The sequence below is a fragment of the Equus przewalskii genome, chromosome 15 (assembly GCF_037783145.1).
Source record: "Equus przewalskii isolate Varuska chromosome 15, EquPr2, whole genome shotgun sequence".
Classification (NCBI taxonomy): Eukaryota; Metazoa; Chordata; class Mammalia; order Perissodactyla; family Equidae; genus Equus; species Equus przewalskii.
Window position 1 is genome coordinate 68,677,554 of NC_091845.1, and position 21,430 is coordinate 68,698,983.

The window sequence follows — 21,430 nt, forward strand, 5'->3', positions numbered from 1 at the left end:
ACGTTCCTGGGACGCTCTGTGGTCGCACAGAGGAGACTAATAGAACCGATGGCCTAAAGGCGGACAGGGAACGGGGCGGCAGGGCTGAGTCTGGGAGGTTGGCGAGGGGGCACCTGGTCCCAGAATACTCGGGGGCCGGGGCCAGGCTGCTGAGGCACTGCTGGGTTGAAGCTCGTTTACAAACAGGAACCTCTGGAAATTGGACTTCTCAGAACTGTTCTGTCTTTCGCTAAACAGAGACGTTTATCTCGTCTCTAAAACAAGGAGAATTAGTGATCTGAAGAGTCCTTTTCAGCTGAAAAAGGCTGTGAGTCCATACATTTTTCTTAGCTTAACTTGGCCAGAAAGCATCATTTTTACACGAGCAGAGGAAAGCAAACAAAAGATACATTTGGAGGCTTGCTCTCCAGTTGTTTTTTCAGCGTTAGATTTCGCTATTTTCTGTGATCTTGATAATCCCTCACAATTTTTTATTTATTCAGGGATTTTGAGGTATGGGCTCAAGCTCTGAAGCTCCAACCCAATGCTAGTGTTGTTTTAGTATTGTCGTGAGCACATAACCACTCAGGTGATTTGGTTTCTTTCTTTCTTTCTTTTTTTTTTTTTTTTAAAAAAAGCTGATTATTAGTCTCCTCACTGGCATCAGGTAAACTTAGCTGATTAATACGTTATTCCAAGAAGGAAAATGCCGTAAATGGACATTTACTTGTTTATGTTTTATTTTGAGGATTTTTGTAATTGCTACCACCATGTGAAGCCCATTGGCCGTGTGCTCCGAATGACACAGGGAGCATCTTGTTTTATGATTATACACAATAGGTTTTTGTCTTATAGCTTTGGAATTGCTGAATATGGAAACCTAACTCCAAGGCATAGACAGTCTTCAATTTAAAATCATATTTTCATCTAGCTTTAAAACAAAACCTGCTTTTCATGATTACTAACAAAACATTTTATGTTTTGATGAAATAAAAGTGATTTTACCATGCACATGCTCATATGAAACAGTCCTGCCTTTCATAATTCAGCTCCTTGAGAAATTAAAGATTTACCTATAACATGTTTATATTCAACTAACATTGAAATACAATTTTAGATTTGAATTGTATTGTGACATTTCTTGTTTCCAATCCGGGGAGATTACTCTACTCGCAGTGTATATAATAGAAACTTCAGACACTGGATTAGAATCTGTTTAGGATGGGAAAAAATTCATTCTGAATCCTTAGATTTCTTCATATCTGTTCTAATAAATGCAAATACCATGGTTTAAAGTCTACAGGAAGAAATAAAGAAAGCAGCGTGATGCTAATTTCTGGTTTAATCCTAACTCACTATCCGTTAATCAAAATAGACATAAGATGGAAAGAAAGAATTACCAAAAAGGTTGATGCAGATATATAAATTCAAGAAAATGGTAATGTTCGAATATTTGGATGTTTTTTAAAAAGTAGGTGGGGAGTATAAATCTTAAAGTGTTGATTAGAAAACATATATACATCCAAGAACTTTTGGGAAATTTGACTGTAACTCGGTTTTGCCAAATTTGGATGCATGAAGGCTCTCTTCCTATGAAAGACTGCCTTCTATTGGAATTTGCAGTATCTCCACCTTTTAACGTTTTTCTCTCAAGTTGTTAAAGTTAGCCAGTAAGGTGTCATTCAATGCACTAATCAAAGTCCAAATATGACTGTCAAAAACTTAGGCTTTTTGTTAGGAATAGTTCAGCATCCTTTAGACCTGATCTCTGGACTTTTCATCTTTAAGGCATTGACTGATGCAACTTGGATGAATCTGGCCATCTCCTAGGAGACTTGAAAGTTAAGTTTCTATAAATAAATAAACCAGTTCTCTCTTGTTTGGAGCCATGCTGAAATTCCAAGAGGCTGCTAACTGTGCGAGTGGATCAATAGCCATTTCCACTTATCCAAAGACCTTGATTGCAAGAAGATATGTGCTTCAGCGGAAACTTGGCAGTGGAAGTTTTGGAACTGTCTATCTGGTTTCAGACAAGAAAGCCAAACAAGGGGAGGAATTGTAAGTAAAAACACTTTATACAAATCTTGAGTTGGCTGCTATGTATGTGCAGCTTTTAGCTGATTAAGAACATGGAGTATTGTTCACTTTGCTCTTTGCATTAAAGTAAGAATTTAGTAAGAGATAGAAAAGCTCCTTGAAGGGTGTCTTCAGATAAGATATTTAAAGGCATTTCAGCAGGTGAGTAAAGTACCCAAATGACCTAGAGAAAGAAAGTAGGGTAGATTATGTAAAAGTCAGATTTTTATGCATACCAGAGTTTCAATTACGACGTTGCTTCCACTTCACTTGATTGGGACTTCTTGAATGAGAAAATAAGAATTGTTTATGACTGCAGCTTTAGAAATGTTGTGAAATGCAAATAAATGGTAATTCACATTTGCGGTGAATAGGGTGTACTGAAGAAAATATGATATTAATTTTCTGTGGCTCTTTTCTATGGAGGAATTTTTCAAAGTCTGTAGTCATACAGCCCTCAAATTAGATATTTAAACCAAATGGGGGCTCCTTTCTAAAATTCAGCTTATGTTGATGACCCTCTAGTTACTTCTTTTCCTTTGATTTTGATCAGCCCGATAGACTCTCGTAGTGGAGAAAAACTGTTAAGGCTGTCGGACAGTACATCTCTTACAGAGAAGGATGAATCTTCATTTTTAGCTTAAAGTTGTTTGAATTTGCTACAGTGAAAAGTTGGTTGGAACTGAAGTTAGGATAAGAAACTTGTACATCAGAAACACAGGAGGAAGAGAAAGCAGAGAGAAGAATGATCCAAGAAATCAGCCTAACTTTGGAAGAACAAATTTCTATCCCATAATCTCTTCTTTTATTCAGAGCTTTTGAGGCTGCTCTAAATTCTTCCAGCTTTTGCCCATTGGATACTTAAAACTTTAAAATCAGTGTGAGAAACACTTTTCTATTACTTAATATGTCATAGGAATTATAAGGGTAAATGTTACTGATGCTGCTATTTTATTTTTAAAATCAACCTTTTAAGTGGTCTCTCTGTCCAGAATTTTAAAAAGTAGTTTTCTGTAATTCATAGTTTTCAATAAATTCTTACATGAAGAATGGTGACGGTGCTGGCACTTTTCTGGTGTGCTTAGAACATGCTTTATGACTCTCACTGAAAATAATTTTTTCCCTTAAATCGTAGCGGTACTCTTCCAGCCATTTAGAATAGGATGATAAATTTCTGAAAACTACTAGAGAACCTTTAGGGAAACACTGAAAGTAAGACCTAAATCTGACCCAGGGCTTTTAAAAACCACACCGTAAAGATCGTATCCAGTTTTGGTTTCTTCAGCTAATGAGAAATATCAAGAATTTTAGGAGAATTCACAGGAAGGCTAAAAAGTTGATTAAAGTGATATAAAATAAGATGAATGAAGACCAAACTTGAAAGCTTCAGACTTGAGATGATGGGTGAGTGTAGTGTGTGTGTGCGCGCGCGCGCGTATGTGTATGTATGTGTGTGGGGAGAGAGGGAGAGAGAGAGAGAGAGTATGAGAATGAGGGAGAAGAGGGGGCTGGTTGGTTGGGAAGCAATTTGTCAGGGACCTTTCCTGTACCTGAACTAGTCTTAAAACATGTGACTTGAGCTGAAAATGGCAGACAAAGCCTGGATATGGAGAATGAATCCAGTAGTGCAGATAACTGACAAATCGTTTGATACCAGGTCTAGTTAGAATCTCTTGGAAAGGAATCACTCATCATCATCATCAGAATCTCTACAGCGTATTACATACTGGCCACATTCAGCCTGCAGATGTGTTTTGTTTGGGCTGCATAGTGTTTCTTTTTTAATCTAAATTAGTTGTCAGAATTTTAAAATGGGTAACTCTCTTAAAAATTAAGCTTTCTATCTTCTCTTGAAAAAAATGAAAAGATTTGGTAACATATGCTAACGTTGCTTCCTATGTAGCCAGTACGGGCTATGGCTCAGTAGCAGCTGCCCCCTTTAAATAGACACTGTACTCTCCACTTAGCCGGGTGTCGGCCACTCCTCACTGTCTCTTACACCCAGCTGCATCCCACCTTCTCACTGCCTGCTGACCTTTGTAGACATTTGATTTTAGGACTCTCCACTAAAATCATGAATAATCATAAATGTGGCTGCTCACAAAATCCTAGATTGTTAGAAGGAAGTCTATCATACCTTTACATACCAGACCGTCCTTTGGTATCGCTTATAAAAGGAGGGACTTGGGTCACTGTCAAGACCACAGGCTTTGGAGGTGAACAGGTCAAGAAGTAAAGCCAGTCCTGTTCTTAACTGTGGGGTTAAGGTTATGCAGGTTCCTAATCTGAGCTTCAGTTTTCTTATCTGCAAAATGGGTATAATACCTCATAAGATTGTAATAAGGGTTAAATAAGATATCCATATATATGTATAAAATACCAAGGTAAATATAACAAAGAATACATATATAAATAAATATGACTTAATTCGTAGATATATGTATAAATTGTAGATATTGCATTGCCTTGTATGTCATTATCACTCAATAACAGTTGAGATTCATCTTATTTGTAAACAATTCAAGTTAAAGGAATAATTAAAGGGAGCCTAGTAAAACTTTACCTAATCACCACCCGATAACTGCAATTGGAACTCTCTATTAAATGGAAGTTTTTCTTCTGCATTTTACTTTTAAGAGAGAAAAATCTCTCAAAGCAATCTGATATCAGGCATGTGATTTTAAAAACTTCAAGGATCTTTCTTGAGATTGTAACAATTCTGTTGTCATCTATTCTATATCTCTGTGGCTGTCCGAAAGAGCTTGGTCCTCAGAATATTGACCTCTTAGCTGTGTAAGATAGCAGCTCACCAGCGATTGTGTTTAATACATGGACAGAGCAGGAAACCAAACTCATATTTTTTTAGATTCTTTCCCCAGAGTGATGACAGTTAAACCTTCAGTGTGCGAGCAAAGCACAGTAATCAGCACCACCCATTCTCCGAGCTCTTTAGTTAGGTAAGGTTTTAAGTTCTGCTTTACATACTAGGCCATAAACATAGGGAATTGGTTAATGTTAAAGATGGATAGAAACTTAATACTTTCTAAAAGTATTTCTATAATGTTATGAATGCTGTTCCCTTAATAGATCAGAGTAGATCTGACTTCCTTCATTGTTTTGCAGACACACCCCTAATCTTTTGAGATAATAAGGCAAGTGTATCATACCTTTACATACCAGACCATCCGCTCGTATCTGTTGTTAAAGGAGTGACTTGGGTAGACCATGAGCCTGAGCTGGTGCATAGGACACTTATTATTAGCCCCTATGAAATCTAGGTCGATATAATATACACTTTTAGATTTAATCAAAGAACTTGAAAAACGCAACAGCTATACACAATGTTTCTAACTTTTCCATCAGAGTATTGCAATTTATCGTTATGCCACTTGAGGGCACCACTCTACCATTGACATTTTTCGTATCGTACTGTGAATTTGTGAATTTTAATTACAATGTAAATACTACGTTCCTTTACATTTTTATTGATGTTCTGCATTATCTATGGGATAAAAAAAAAGCTACAGACATTAACCTTGATTAATGTATGTTTGGAAAGAGTTTTCTTTTTGGCATAAATACCATGCATTCCTTTTTTAGCTATCAGAGTAGAATAAAATTCAATTTAAAAGAGTAGTGAATAAGATAGAGCTTTTTCCTTTATTTTGCATCATGAAATTTATAAAACAGTATTTGGAAATATTTTCTTTCATAATTATAGAAACTCTGGTTTAATGGATGTGAGGTGTAATAATGTTAACTCATATTCCTAATGATTGTTCTAATTCTAGTTCATAATTTTGTGTTTTTGTTAAGCTGCCAAACATGTTTTGTTTTGTTTTTAGTAAACCCACAAGATTTCAATGAGCTAAGAAGTTGCTTTGGCCTTTAGCATAGTACATGTAATTTAATAGAAAAGAAATGTTAAGGAAGTAGGCTTACTCTAAAATACATGATTAAACTTGGACATGATTACTTGTACATGATAAAATACATGATTAATCATGGCCAGAGTGGCAGTGAATTTCAATGTTCATCTTAGCGTAGAATCCTGGTTTTAATGTTTTAAAAAAATTTCATCACAGTTAAGACACTGGCATTGTGTGGAATTGATTTTCTACTGTAGTCTTTCAGTTTGTCACCTCTTAAGTGTTTAACGCAATTTATGTATTGAACCTTTTCTTTGGACTGAGCACCAGGGAGGCAGCTGAAGCAATAGGAGATAAGGCTTGGCCCTCAGGAGCTTCCAGTCTAGAAGAGAGACAGAATTAACATACACAGAACAAGTAGCAAACAGGACAATGGTTAAACATCTGTGAGGCAGTTGCTCTTAGAGATTTTGGAATGGCCACTGCCCAGCTCCCTTTCTGGCTGCATACAATCATTATCTTACTAGTTTCTGTGCAGTATCTAAGAACTTTCATTTTTTTCTCCTTGGTCCTGTCCATGTAAATATCCAAATATTTCCCTCTTTAACTGTGTGCCTACACATTGGCCTTTGCCTAAATATGGTCAACCTGGTTAACATGGAAATGTTTTCTCTCTCCACAGGGTATTTCTTCTCAGTATCAAATGTCTATAGCATGAGATGAGGATCAGGAATTAGATAGGAAAGGTTGCCAAGTCCTTAGAGAAATGTCAAACCCACACATTGAGGCCCAGGCCCTTCCCTCCTAGGAGATCTCTTAGGCCTGTATTAGAGTGGATTTTTAAAAGTCCTAACAAGCAGATTTCCCACCCAACCCCCGAAACAAAATGGGGGAGAGGGGGCTAAGAGTTGCTGCTAGAATTAGTCACCCTGACACAGAGGGCAATGGTCTTAGACCTTAAGGGTAAGGGAGGTAAAAAGTCATAAAGGGGCGATAACAATAATAAAAAACCCACAACAGTCTGGGCCCATTATGGTCAAGCTAAATAGCTCTCCTTAGCCTGTTCTCTGCTGAGAGCGTCTCAGACATATAGCCCAGTTCCAAAGTGTCATGTTGAGATGCAATCACCAACAGGGATGGGGCTGCGAGGGTCAGGGCCTTTGAAGGACAGAATGGTGGTCAAGCCATCACACTAGGATCCAGTCCCCAGATTTGCATATTAATATGCCCAGAGATGGGTCAGTCTTGGCGAGATTCTAATGTTAGCTAAATTCAGACAAGACAGAGCTATAAATCATGATGCCACTTCTTAATTCAGGGCCTAGAATGAATACTATCTCCTTTTATACCTTCCCACCATTTTCTGGTGCAAGTTTTGAAGAAGCTGACCATCTAACCAGAAATGAAAATATAACCAAAACAAAGAAGGGAGAATAATTAGACAATTACTCGCTTAAGCCAAATAAAGGATCTCTTCCTCATAACAGAGGACGTCATTCCAAGCGCCCATTTTTCTGGGAACCCTCAGACCCAGTGTGTATCCAGTGTGTATCCCAGAATATATCCAGATGCACACACACACACACACACACAGTTATCCTTAGGGCATCTCCTTTTCCAATATTGAAAGTCATGTGCATACTTTTTACAATAATACGTGTGTGCATAAAGCAGGAAAATAATCTATAATCCTGCCACCCAACTACTGGTCTCTTCTGTATGCACTGACAAATATTTATTCAATCGTCTAAGGAAACATGGCAGTGGTCACAATGCTTGCCTCAGAGATAGAGGATGAGGAGTGAAGGAAACTTACTTTTCACTGAACCCTTTTTGTGCATTTAGAATTTTGTACCATGTGCAAGATTTAAAAGAATAAACATCCACAAAATAAAACAAGTTAAAAAAACCCCACATACTTATTCAACAAATACTGGTCACCTGTTCTTCAAGGAGCTTGAGTCTCCTGGTTCTCAACCTTGACTGAACGGTGGAATCACGATATTTTAAAAATACACGTTTGAGTCACACTCCAATACATTCTGTTTTAATTGGGCCGTACCCCAGGCATCTGGATTTTTGAGAGCTTCCAGGTGATTTGAACTTGTTGCTCGGCTTGAGAATATCTGATCTAGTGTGAGAGAGAAACACTAATTGTTTAATCACAAAAGTAAATAATTGAAAGCTGCCCTAACTGTCATGAAAGAAAAGTTGTAGTGGCTGTGAGGTACAATAGACTTTCCAGGCTGGCAGGATGGGGTTGGGTGAGGCAAGGCTTCCCTGAGAACGTGCCACTTCAGCTGAGACCTGAAGAATGATTAAAAACTGTTCAGCGGGGGCTGGCCCCGTGGCCGAGTGGTTAAGTTCCCGTGCTCCGCTGCAGGTGGCCCAGTGTTTCGTTGGTTCGAATCCTGGGCGCGGACATGGCACTATTCGTCAGACCACGCTGAGGCGGCGTCCCACATGCCACAACTAGAAGGACCCACAACTAAGAATATACAAATGTGTACCTGGGGGCTTTGGGGAGAAAAAGGAAAAAGTAAAATCTTTAAAAAAAAAAAAAAGCTGTTCAGTGGTCTTCACACTTGATTGGGCATCAGAATTGCCTGGAGGGCTTGTTAAGACAGATTGCTGGGCTCTCCTCCCAAAGCTTTTGATTCAGCAATCTGGGTGAGGCCTGAGAATTTGCATTTCTAACAGGTGTTACTGGGGACCTGAGGACTTCACCTTGAGGACCACTGAACTAGGCAAAAGGGGGAGAACAGTTCCGTTTAGTGTATATACCATTTTGCATCTTTTTTTTAAGCACTAAAATATAAATATTTTCCCATGTTATTGAATACTCTTAAAAGCATCATTTTAAGTGCCTGCGTAATAGTCCACTGTGTGGCTTTAATATCATTTAGCTCCCTCTCCTTGGATATGTAGATTCTGGTACCCTCTTTGAAGTAGAAGTAAAAACCTACTGTGCCTTTTAGCATCCTCAGAGATTTGATATAATGATTGTTTCAGCATATCCTTTCTGTCACTGGTGTAACTCTGGAAAACTAATGAAGAACCGAGCTTCAATCACCGAAAGTGATGAGCATTCTGTGCCATTCAGCTGAAGCACGTTTGGGCCAGTTATGAATTATGGCCACATTTGCTGAGATGCTCAGTTGTAATTACTAAAAAAGGACTTCATCCATTTTCAAGTTATTTCTGACACATTGAAAAACGGAGAAATCGGTTTTCATATTGTAGGGAATGAACTAAAAAGCTTCCCTTTCTGTGGATAAGTTTTCACTGTTTATAAAAAGGACATTATTTTCTCTTAGAGAATTAATAAATTGATTATAGTAGCCTGACAGTGTCAAAAATAATTAAACATGAGTAATAGTTCTTACTAGAATACATAGATCTTATAATATTTGAAACAAACTTTCAGTAACTTAGAATGTGACAGTAATTTCTGCTTTTTATTAGCTGATAGCCTTCAGCAAAACTACTGTTTATATATTGCACCCACTAACACTGTTTATGGATTTTCTGTCTAATTTATTTAATCACTTTAACATATCCTTACTTTCAGTTTTGAGTGATTCTAAACAAAACATCATTAGATTTAATAAGTCCAACTTTGAGCCCATTCTGTGTAGTCTTATTAAAGCTATTATTTCTGTATTATGACCAGGAGTTCTCTCCAGTGGGTATCTGTGATGGGAGAAATGGGTTATTGAGTGAACTGAGTTAATCTAATAGGATTCAATAGGTTATGCAGAGGGGAGTTATGAAAGCAATTTGGAGGAAACTAATGATTTCTTTCCATTTTGCCCTGCCAGAAAATAGTTTTCTTCAGTTTTTCATTGTAGTGATTGGATCTTTTTCCCCTAAAATCTTCAGTCTTTTAAGAGAGATTATAATACGAAAGCATATTCAAATCTCTTTAAAATAGCGCATGTTCTGGAGGGTCTTGTGCAGGGGCCCCTCCTCGGAACATCTGGAAAGGGTAAGTTGGAGCTTGAACTTCACCTGGGGGCTCTGCCGGTTCTCTGTCTGCAGTGAAAAGCTTCTGGCCATCTCACAGCATTTAAGGTTTGGGAGAAAGAAGGGAAAAAGAAGAAAATGCAAGTGGGCATGGTTCCTTTGACTTATCTCAATCCTGGAATTAAGTCAACAGTCTGGGGCAAATGATTTACATATTCCTGAGGCTGCTTTGCTGCACGTATTAGCATAAAAGAAGCCAAGAGCTTCTTATCTGGTTTTTAATCTTTAAGATGAGCGATGACTAATAAATAAAATATTTTAAGATGAGTAGGATGCAGGGAAACCTTCATTTCTTTTTGGCCTGGGCAGGGGCCCAAAAAAGCCTATACTGAAGACTGAATCACCCAGAAGCACGCAGAAAGAAGACAACAGCATGCACACGGCCTCGTCTTCTTGAATACCTTTTTCTTACATTACTGTTGTTTGAAAGAAAACAAAAATGATTTATTTTAAAAACCAGAAATTGTTGACAGGACAAGAGGGTAGACTAATTACAAGAGTATATTTATTAGATTTTCAGACTGGCTGTTGAAATTCTTATTCCATTCTGTTCTTCCGATGTGCTGTTTGGGTGGATTTGTGAGTAGGGAAGCTAATGGTTTTGCTAACACTGAGTAATACCCCCAGGAAATAAGGAATATTATTCTTCATTTAAATGTATGAGATGGGGTAATATCTAAGCTATTTTAGTAAATAATACTTTGAAAATGTAATGAGATATGCTGGTCCCTTTACATTGTCATTGTTGACTACCCCAAATTTTAAAAATGCAAGATTTCTGTAAGCCTATTATTTTAAATGTTATTTTGTCTCATTTATTCAGTAAATAAGACAAAATATTTTAAGGATGAGTGCATAATATGCAAGAACAAAACTTTATGCATGTAGTATAGTTCAAGTTCTTTTTCCCCCAACAAAAAAAGGACTTTTTTCAGAAAGATGTGTTATAGCAAAGACTGAGCTGATTTTTAATAGATTCCAGAGGAATCTCAATAACGAAATAACTAAAGTTTTTAATGGTTGATGTCAGAATATGCGGACTAACTTTAATTTCCTGACCCCAAAGCAAGTATGATACCCTCAAGTATAATCTGCAACTAGTCTTTCTTGTTCTTGGCTCTGTTCAGGCGGCATTCCTGGGAGAGGTTTTCCTCCAACAGCTCTCAGTGGGTCAAGCCCCGGGCTGTTCCTGGCACAGAGCAGGCCGTTCCCTGGACCGTCACTTCCTCCAACAGGATCGCTGAGGAGGCGTCTTTTCTCAGTCCTTTCCCTTCTGAACTGATCTGGTTCCATTTTTGATACGGGCGCTGACCCGGGAGTAGGTATGGGCAATTTTGGCTAGCATCTACCTTTATAACTATTTTGAACTGAAAATTTGAGTTGTGGTATCATCCACCTTTAACTGATTTGGAATGAGATATGTCTAGAGTTTAAACATCAAAGAAATGAGAAGGTGGAAAACTCAGTTAAAATTAGTTTCTGGCTCACTTTATTACTCTTGAGCTGATTTCCCTGGGAAAACATTTAGTTGCCATGACATCCATGTCTAAATAAATGGTGAACTTAGAGTGATGTACGTGACTTAAGAGTCAACAAAGGAGAAAAACAACAACCCTTACGTTACTATTAGTTTCTTGGTCAGTTATTCCTAAACTTCGTTTTTGAAACTAGTGGTTTGTAAGTCTATATTTATATGGAAAATAGACATCGTTGACATCAAAGAGTTCTAAAAGTTGCTTGTGTACTACACTAATTGTGCATTGTATAAATAATTTCATGTATTATGAAAAATAAGCAGTTAATGTTATGTGACTTTCATTGCTTTAAAATACTATGAAATTGAATTTCCATTCCATAGTTTAACAAGACCACAATTCACTTTTTATTTCTCAGCTGCTTTCATAGCACCTATTACCTGGTACTCATAAGTATGAATGAACAATTATGAAACCTTTGACATGCTATAGAACATTCTTATTAGTACAGCAGTGCTGTTATTTAGCAATTATGTGAAAAACCCACCCAAAACTTTAGTTTATGAAAAAAGCAATAGGCAACTTTTGGGGATGATGGGCGTGCTCATTATCATGATTGTGGAGATGGTTTCATGGACATATCCATATGGCAAAATTTGTCAAATTAGACACTTTAAATGTGTGCAGTGTATCATATGTCAATTATACCTTAATAAGTGTGTTTAGAGAATGCAAACCCTGGATCATGATATATGAAAACCTCTAAGATTGTTAAACAGGTTGATTTTGCAGTAGCTAGTGATAATCATTGCAAAATTTGATAGTTTAAACTGAATGTTGCTTTTTAATCTTTGGATTCAAACCAACGAATCTTCTTGTTTTTAGTTCAGAGAAAACTTATGGGCTCTGTTTTTAATGACCTTTATTAAGCAAGTGAGGAAGGAAGGTTAAAGTGTAAGTTGACACTCTTGTCATGTATTCCAGGTTTCCAAATTTCTGAGTGGAAAATTTGGAATATTGAAGCTTTGATTAGAATGTGTTTGGTTGTCAATTTCCTCAACTTCCATATGTGGCAGGCACTCAGGATTTTAATTAAAATTGGATTGATGTTTCCACTTCCCTATTAGTTTGAATTTTGAGAAACCCTTAGAAACCTAGTCAGGGAGCCTACCTGCCTTCCCTGGGGGAGATTTGAGGAAGACTGTGGCCTGATAGCCCTGTGTGCCTCTCTCTGCCTTCTCTCCCTATGTCCTCCATCTCATGGGCCTTGCACAAATGCAGATAGTGTGGGCATCAGGGCAAAATCAGCCAATCCACTTTTAACAGTACTGTATTGAGTTTGCTATTTGTTGACCAGCTGCTTTTAATTCATATGTTCTTTCAAAGATATTTCAGTACAATGGTTATTGAATTCTAATGAGTAGTTTCTATTATTTTTAGAATTGTTTTAGAAATGAAAGTTACAAGAAGGATCAAGGACAGATGTGATTTGTGAGGCAGTTTAACATTTCTTAGAAAGTGAAGCATTTGGATGTTCAATGTGGGTGGGACTTGACACATATCCAAAGTTGAATTTTAAGTATGCTTTATTAACAAAGTTGACTTCTGAGCTCAGAAGGATTAAGTTATATTCAAAAGGTTTTGAAAACTGAGAACAGTAGATAATTTCCTCTAGGTAAAGCTTATTTTGGCATTATTTTGCCAGTCCTACGTAATCATAAAAACTTCTAGGGGGCCGGCCTGGTGTAGTAGTTAAGTTCAGTGCTCTGCTTCAGTGACCCAGGGTTCGCAGGTTTGGATCTTGGGTGCGGACCTAGACACTGCTCATCAAGCCATGCTGTGGCGATGTCCCATATACAAAAAATAGAGGAAGATTGGTACAGATGTTAGCTCAGGGACAATCTTCCTCACCAAAAAATAAATAAATAAATAAATAATTCTATGTGTATGTGTGTATGTCTGTGTATATGTGTATATACACATAAAAACTAAATATGTGTATATATGTATATGTGTGTATATATTCATATACACTCAAGTACATATATATGTTTGTGTGTGTGTATATATACACACATTTTTTTCTTTTTTTCTTGTGGTAACATTGGTTTATGACATATAAACGTCAGGTGTATATCATTATATTTCGATTTCTGGGTAGATTACATCATGTTCACCACCCAAAGACTGGTTAAAATCAATCACCACACACATGTGCCTAATCACCCCTTTTGCCTTCCTCCCTCCCCACATCCCCTCAGGTAACCACCAGTCCATTCTCTGTCTCTATGAGATTGTTTGTTGTTGTTTTTATCTTCTCCTTATGAGTGAGATCATACCATATTTGACTTTCTTCCTCTGACATTTCACTCAGCATAATACCCTCAAGGTCCATCCATGTTGTCACAAATGGCTGGATTTCATCGTTTCCTATGGCTGAGTGGTATTCCATTCAGCCGTACATGGTACACACGTACATTCTTGATTTCAGTTTTTCAGTTCAGTGCTAATTTCAGCAGCAAAGCTTGTACTCGGCTGATAACAGATATCCTGGTCTGATGGATAAAGAGGTCAGAGCTCAGTATTTCATAACCACACTTGGACAGACACTAGAGTACCCTTTGGGGACTTCTACTTTATAAAAATTCAAAACGCATTAATATGGCCCCTTGTTGAAAAGCCCATGCTGAGAGACACTAACTGCCCGTGCCTCTGCAGCGTGAGGGAGTGGTGGGGTGTCCCCTTGGCAGCTGCCTCTGGCTTGTCTTATACCATTAGCTAGACTCACTCCAGGATTCCTTGGAAACGGTGTGCCTACCTGAATAATTTATTACCCATGATCAATTATTCATAACTCATTATTACAACTGAAATAAAACCTAAAGGTAGAATCATTCTGCTGCTTCTGAATAGCCACCAGATCGTCGGGAGATTGCAGTCGAGTTAAGTCCTCGCGGTCCCCACTGCCTGTTTGTTCCTCTGAAGGGATTCCAAAGAGAACAGGCCTCTGAATCCATGAAAGCAGTGACAAATGGCTCCCCCCTGGCTGTGCTGCGGTGGCTCATCTCTTCACGCTGCTTGTCTTTTCAATTCCGGCCTTATTTACTCCTAGGAATAAAATTTCAGTTTGAGAGAATTTAGGAGATGTTTATGGCACTGTTGGTTTATTAAGCCACTCTTAGGAGGTAAACAAGGAAACAAAACTTCACCTTAGAATATCTTTTCTGGGGTAAAATGCAGGTACCTATAGTACATTTTATTGACATTAGTCTTATTGTGTTTAACTTGTTCCATTAGAGTTATATCTGAGTTGTATTTTATTTATTTATTGGAGCATATCTTTCATAAAAAGAAATGCCATATGTTTTTCATATATCTTGTATAAAAAGCATTTTAATAAAAGTACTGTTAAAGTATAACCAAAAGAAGCCTAATTATTTTGGTTTTTTTGAGGATTGGCACCAGAGCTAACATCTGTTGGCAATCCTTTTTTTTTTTCTTTTCCTTCTCCCCAAAGTCCCCCAGTACGTACTTGTATATTCTAGTTGTAGGTCCTTCTGGTTGTGCTATGTGGGATGCTGCCTCAGCAAGGCCTGATGAGCACTGACAGGTCCGCACCCAGGATCCAAACCAGCAAAACTCTGGGCTGCCTAAGCAGAGCACGTGAACTTAACCACTTGGCCATGGGCCACCCCTAATTATTTGTTTTTATTCAGGAAATACAATAGGAAATTGTTTGACTTAAGCCACACTGATTAATTTTTTTTTTAAATAATCACCAAGCTTTTAAAAATGTATTGAAAATAGTTAGTTTGAAAGTCCAGTTCCTTTGGAGCAGAGGTTTGCCTTTGGGCTTGGCCTGCCTTTGGACACTCTGGCAGCGAAGACTGGGCAGAAGTCAGTGACGCTTCACCTTCTGCATTGCTATTTCAGTGTTGTGGTGCTTTCTGTGTGGTCACTTCCAAAATAAGTTAGTACTGATTTTGAGCATAAGAGTTCTAAGACACTGGGATTAACCTTGCCACATTTTTAAAAGACAAAGAGGGGCCGGCTCCGTGGCCGAGTGGTTAAGTTCGTGCTCTCCGCTGTGGCGGCCCAGGGTTCGGATCCTGGGCGCGGACCACCGCTCGTCAGGCCACGTTAAGGCGGCATCCCACATCCCACAACTAGAAGGACCTGCAACTAAGATATACAACTATGTACTGGGGGGGGTTTGGGAAATAAAGCAGAAAAAAAAAAAAAGATTGGCAACAGTTGTTAGCCTAGCTGCCAATTTAAAAAAAAAATAAAAAATAAAAGGCAAAGAATTTATATGGTCTGAAGAGAAACCAGAGTATAACCTTGCTTTGGGTTTTGAAAACTCCAGCTATAAATAAAAATCCCAAACTGTTTTAGCAAGCATTTTTTGGTAGAGTTTCCAGATTTTTTTGTGTTGATGTTGCTTCTCCAAGTGGAATTAAGACTCATGTTTAAGCAAGTTTTAAATGGCACAGATCCATACCTTTCACATTGGACCACACATATGATGTCCCAGGTAACCCACCAAGCAGGAGTTATGGGTAATTTTTTTTTTTTTAATTTGAGGACAAATGTGAATATGTCATGGAGTAGAGTGAAGAATTTGCATGATTTTTAAATTTTTAATATAATGTTAATAGGTTACACATTGATATGGCTCAAAAAATATAAGAAGGTATATTGTTAGCAGTCTCCTCTTGGGGGCTGGCCTGTGGCCGATTGGTTAAGTTCGTGCACTCTGCTTCGGCAGCCCCAGGGTTTTGGCGGTTGGGATCCTGGGAGCCGCTCACCAGGCCATGCTGAGGCAGCACCCCACATAGCACAACCAGAGGCACTCACAACTAGAATATACAACTATGTACTGGGGACTTTGGGAAGAAAAAAAAAAGATTGGCAACAGTTGTTAGCCCAGGTGCCAATCTTTAAAAAAAAAGTCTCCTCTCATCCTGGTCCCCCTTTTTCTGAGTTCCAATCCTCTTCCCCGAAAGGTAACCACTATTAAGAATTTCCTGTGGATCCTTCCAGAGTTGCTTTATGCATCTATGAGCAACTCTGGAATATAGATTCTTAATTTTGCCCTCTTCTGATAAAAACTAGCGTATTACACATTTCTGTTTCATACTTTTTTCTTATGCCAAAATAATTTGGAGATCTTTCCATGTTAGTATATAGAGAATGTCCACATATTTTTTTTTAACAGCTGTATAGTATATTCCATTGTATGGCTGTAGTGTAATTTGTCCACTTTCCTGTTGATGGACATTTGGGTCATTTTTAATCTTTTGTTATTAAAAACACTGCCATAGTGAAAAACCCTGAACATATGTCATTTCACAAACATGTCACTATTTCTTGCATGAAGTTTTAAAATAAAAAGATTTCAGAGACGTGTCCTGCTTTTGGCAGTCCCATTCCAGGGGTATGAGTTTATCCTTCTTTGCTGTTCAGAGTATTTTGCTGGAAAAGTTTGAGCTGCACTGCTGGAAACTTGTTACTGAGGCCTTGTGGTGGGGTGATTTTTCACCTTCTCAAATAACTGCTATGAAGTGATAGTGACAATGATGTTACTTTGCTATCCTGTATTTCCTGGAATTGATTTAAGAAAACATATGTAAATCTGGCAGCAAATTATTTATAAGAAAAAATCATGTGGTACAATTGTCTAGTTTGTTTGCAGGCATTTGATGCAATGAAACATTTACAGCTGTGAGTTTTTGGAACAGGCTCAGTGCCCTCTGACCTTAAGCCCTAGAGCACCAAATGCTGGTGTCTTTGAAAATGTTAATAGGTGTTTGGTGTAAAAAGGAGTTGGATGATTAAACAAGTTTGGGAAACACTCGGTTCCACAAAGTTAAACCAGTGTTTTTTCTCGGGGACTCTTCAGAGCCTTAAATCTAGGATAAATTGTGACTCTTCAAGAGCTTTTCCCAAAGTTGTTCAACCACTGAACTCCCTTATTTTTTGAGGCCACACTCACTAGCGCTAGTGTACTACGGAGGCCAACTTGGAAAATACTACCCGTGTTGACCATGGACACCATCTTGAAATTAGCAGTCATAAGCATATGTGGTATTTAAATTTACCAAAGATTCAGTAAGGGGAATAAGAATGAAAGTCACTATTTTAAAACTGACGATTATGAACAGCAGATGGTGGTAAAGTAACATGCAGACCAATTATTAAGACAACATATTTCCAATGGCAGTATTAATGCAGGGTCCATCATATTGTCTTCATTTAATTACAGTTTACCAATATTTTATTTTCACTGGTTAAATGAATAAAATGCTAAAAATAGGTCATTAATATACTTTTAATTTCTTTGTAGGAAAAGCACAAGTCGTCTGAGAAATAAATTTGGAAAAATCTTTTTATTTTCACAGACCATTTTAACTGGCATGAAATGGGTTTGGTTTTTCTTGCTGTCTGCTTATTAGATGGACATTTCCTAGTTATGTGTACACAAAGAAGTATGTGTGCTCCATCTTGAAAGAAAAAGCCAAAACTTTCACCAAACTTAACTCTCCACTGTCCATGAAAATGGCAAAGAGCAGCAGAAGAGGAACATTCAACCAGCCTCTGGTTGGTGGCTGTCAAAAGATGAAGCAGCTACAGCCATTGCCCTCCAGGAACTGACATTTGGGTTGAAAATAGGCTGTGAACACAAATAACTCTATTAGAAGAGCCAATGGGGTGAGAGAGATCAGGATCCCTTAGAGGTTGAGAGACATCTAGGCCACTTCCATTCTTTCAAGGTCTATTAAATATAAGACTGTATAAAACAGAGCAATGAAAAAATGGCGTTTGTTTTAAATTTAATTTAACAGCAAAAAAATTTAACATACAAAAATGCAATACAATGTGAGTATACTACTCACAAGATTATTATAAGTTTTAATTCCTAGCGTATTACAGTTGGGGTGGCCCAGAAATGGGAAATACATTTGAAGTTGTGTGGGGAACTCTTTCAGAGCTGTCAGTGTGTCTGTGATGGAGGGTAGAGTCTGGCTTGGAGCTCTTGTCAAGAGTCAACATTTGAAGCCTTCATGAATCTGCAGTCCTGAGCAGAAGGCCATTTTGGCCACTTTGATGATAAGCCTGATGCAGAAGAGAAACCTAGAGGAGCTGCAGGGAAAGGAGGCTCTTCCAGTGAAGGACACCTGGACGTGCTTGATGGACGTGGAATTGCGAACATGGCCTGAGGGGGGTATTAGAACTTATAGTGATGGGTGTCCCCTAATATGTGAAATCACAGTTTGAAACGACCCTTCAGAGGAGCAGTTGGGCAGCTTGTCCACTCTTCCTCCTTGCTTCAAGGCTGAACTTGCTTTACCTTTCTGTGCAGATGTAGCAGAAAGACCAGCCTCAGGCAGGGCTGGTATTTTAATAAACTGGCCAGACCATATCACCCCTGGGGACAAGAGAGCCAGGATGTCTTGCTGTTCCTTGAGTGGGGAGGGGGGTATCACTCTTTTGATTGAAGATCTATCTTACCAGGTCCTGCAGAAAAAAATAAAGAGATCCAGTTTATATTGGCCAAGTGCTTAATGCAACAGAGTCAGTAACAATTGGGAAGTAGTATTTACCGTAGGTAACCTACAGTGTGAATATCTTCATTCAGTCTTTGGTCAATGGATTGATTACCAACAGTGTCAGGCACTGTTCTAGGCAAAGGATACAGCAGTGAACACAACACTCTCTGTTCTCAGGGAGGGGACATTCCAGTAGAGCTGTGGAGAGAGAGAGAGAGAGACAATAAAATTACATAATATACTACAATGTGATTAAGTGCTGTGGAAAGAATAAAACAGGAAAAGAGGTTAAGGAGTGCTGGGTGTGTGTCTACCTGATAAATGCTAGTCAATAGTTCATATTTTGTTTGGTATTAAGGTGATAGTATATAGTGACTGAGAAAAACACTCAAGATAACAAGATCGTTGGAAGGCAATAGCATAGAGATACCAAGTATACTGTATGTTATTCAGTTTCTTTTTCCTGAGAGTTGGAGCCATTTTGCAGGGGAACAAGATGACTGTGGGTGGGGAGAAATGGTGTTTGAGTTTTCCTCTGAAGGACGTTAACTTAATCTCACTGCCTTGAGGTCAGTGGAGACTTTTATAGAATCTCTGGCTGGTTCTCTCTGTCTCTGCCTCGTTGTGTGTCTTTCTGTGCTCTGCTGCAGAGATTTCACACTGGGATGAATGGGTGCCTCGGTATTGGGAGGGGGAGATCTCGAAGGGGATAGCTGCAGCTACCTCTGCTCTTGCAGACAGGGTTGCCTGGGGTGTGTTAGGAGTTACGTATTTTCAGAGGGACTTTCCGTTTCCAGGCTTCAGCTTCCTTCAGTGCCTGAAAGGTTTTGATCCTCCAGCAATGGCCAGCACACTCGGTGTGTTTTTCCCTGATCAGGGTCATGATGTGGGGGCCCTCAGGAAAGTCCTCTACTTGGGGCCGGAAAGCCGCCAGACACCTTCATTAATGGCTTCTCTTGGGGTCTAATGTGCAGTGACTACTGTTTATGGTTCTTAAGTGTTACCCAAGATGTGGGTGCCTTCCTCCCAGAAGATGGGCTGCATGTTGCAGTAAGGGAAAATATGCAATGTTTGAAATTCCTTAGGAGTGAAGTCCCTCCTGGTCAGAAGTCATGCCAGTGTGCTATCTATGGTTCTAGTAGAGAACAGAGAGAAGCTTGCCTCTGTGCGTCAGATGCAGAGCTGTATCATCAAGGGCCCCTAGTTTCTGCCTTGAGAAAAGATAACAAAGGGGGTCACAGCAGATGCCCTCCGCAGGGGCAGGCACCCACTCCCTTTCTTGGCCCTCAATTTCAGGGAAAGCAAAATCAGCTCTGGATCAGGCTTGTTTAGACATTGAAGAATCCTCTCTTCAGGCTGAAGGCTGAAAGCTGTTGATGTAATAACTGGATTTTGCTTATTACTGTATTTTATATTAAAAAAATACCAGTGTCTTATCTCCACCTCTTGATGTCTCAGAGCCTCCATCACAGTTCCCTTAACTAACTGATACTACAGTGTGGACAAGAGAGGGAAATCACCCCTAACCTTAGATCCTAAGACGGTCATACCTGTTAGCTCCCTGATCCTCACAAATATGTCTGTCTGGGTGAGAGGAGTTATGCCTGGTTACAGCTGAGGTAAATGAGGTGAGGTGACTGGCTCAAATCCAAGGTGTGCTAGAGAACTGAGAATGAATGTAAGATTTCCTGTATCTTAATGGAGGATTTAGCCTTTAATTTTTGAGAACAAACTCTGTAATTAAGGATGAAGCATTTGATTTTCTTTTGTCTTAACTTTCTATGAATATAAAATTGATCAAAGGTGATCCTTAAAAGCCCAGAAATGTGTCTCTTTATATTGTTTCCAATTAATAATAGTATAACTTTTTATTCTGACAATATTTCACCAGCATCATTTTGCTTGATTTTTCAGTAGTTCTATGAAGATGCTTCAAAGAAAGAGGTTTTTTGTAAAACTACAAGGTGTTATTGATCTCTAGTTCAGAAGAGCCCTTAATTAACACTGCAAATGCTTTTTCAGGTTATTTTAAAGAGGAGCATTATTTTTCTTGGCCCCTGTGAAAATATATTTCAGCTCATTGAGACTACCATGAATTGCTTCAATTTTATTTCAAGGTATTTTTTCTGGAGCTGTAGATTCAAATACAAGAGGAAACTTTATTATATACATTAAGTTTTGTTTTGTCTATGCATTCTTCAAGATTTGGGACAAAACTCTTATGATTTAATAATTATATTTCCCTGACATAAGTTAGAATTTTAGAAGTATAATCCATAAGAAATAAAACCTGATTTTGAAATGTAATAAAAATCCCATCAGAGAGTCTCGTCATTCACTGAAGCTCCGCCAATATGCAGTAAATTCTTCCATGTAGTCCTTTCAGGAACTGAACCAAATTAAGGTCCATCCACACGGTGTGAAGTCTATGTGTTTAATAGCACTCGTATCAAAG

The 21,430-nt window shown here is 38.5% G+C and overlaps 1 protein-coding gene and 1 long non-coding RNA gene across 11 annotated transcripts in view; both read left to right on the forward strand.

Annotated features, from left to right (window-relative positions):
• The window catches only part of NEK11 (NIMA related kinase 11), a 248,982-nt gene that overhangs the window by 913 nt on the left and 226,639 nt on the right, over positions 1-21,430 (forward strand). For 8 of the 10 annotated variants that reach the window (XM_070576034.1, XM_070576038.1, XM_070576037.1 and 5 more), the window contains exon 2: positions 1,768-2,037. The exons of 1 other annotated variant lie outside the window; for it this stretch is intronic. In XM_070576034.1, coding sequence (XP_070432135.1) covers positions 1,868-2,037 — 170 coding nt within the window. In that variant the 5' untranslated portion in view covers positions 1,768-1,867. Of the gene's footprint in view, positions 1-42; positions 308-1,767; positions 2,038-21,430 lie in introns of those variants that run through there. One more of the 10 variants, XM_070576035.1, reaches the window with a different exon arrangement.
• LOC139075996 (uncharacterized) lies at positions 11,134-17,812 on the forward strand. Its single transcript, XR_011527155.1, has 2 exons — positions 11,134-11,272; positions 17,772-17,812. It is a non-coding gene; the product is annotated as an uncharacterized lncRNA (long non-coding RNA).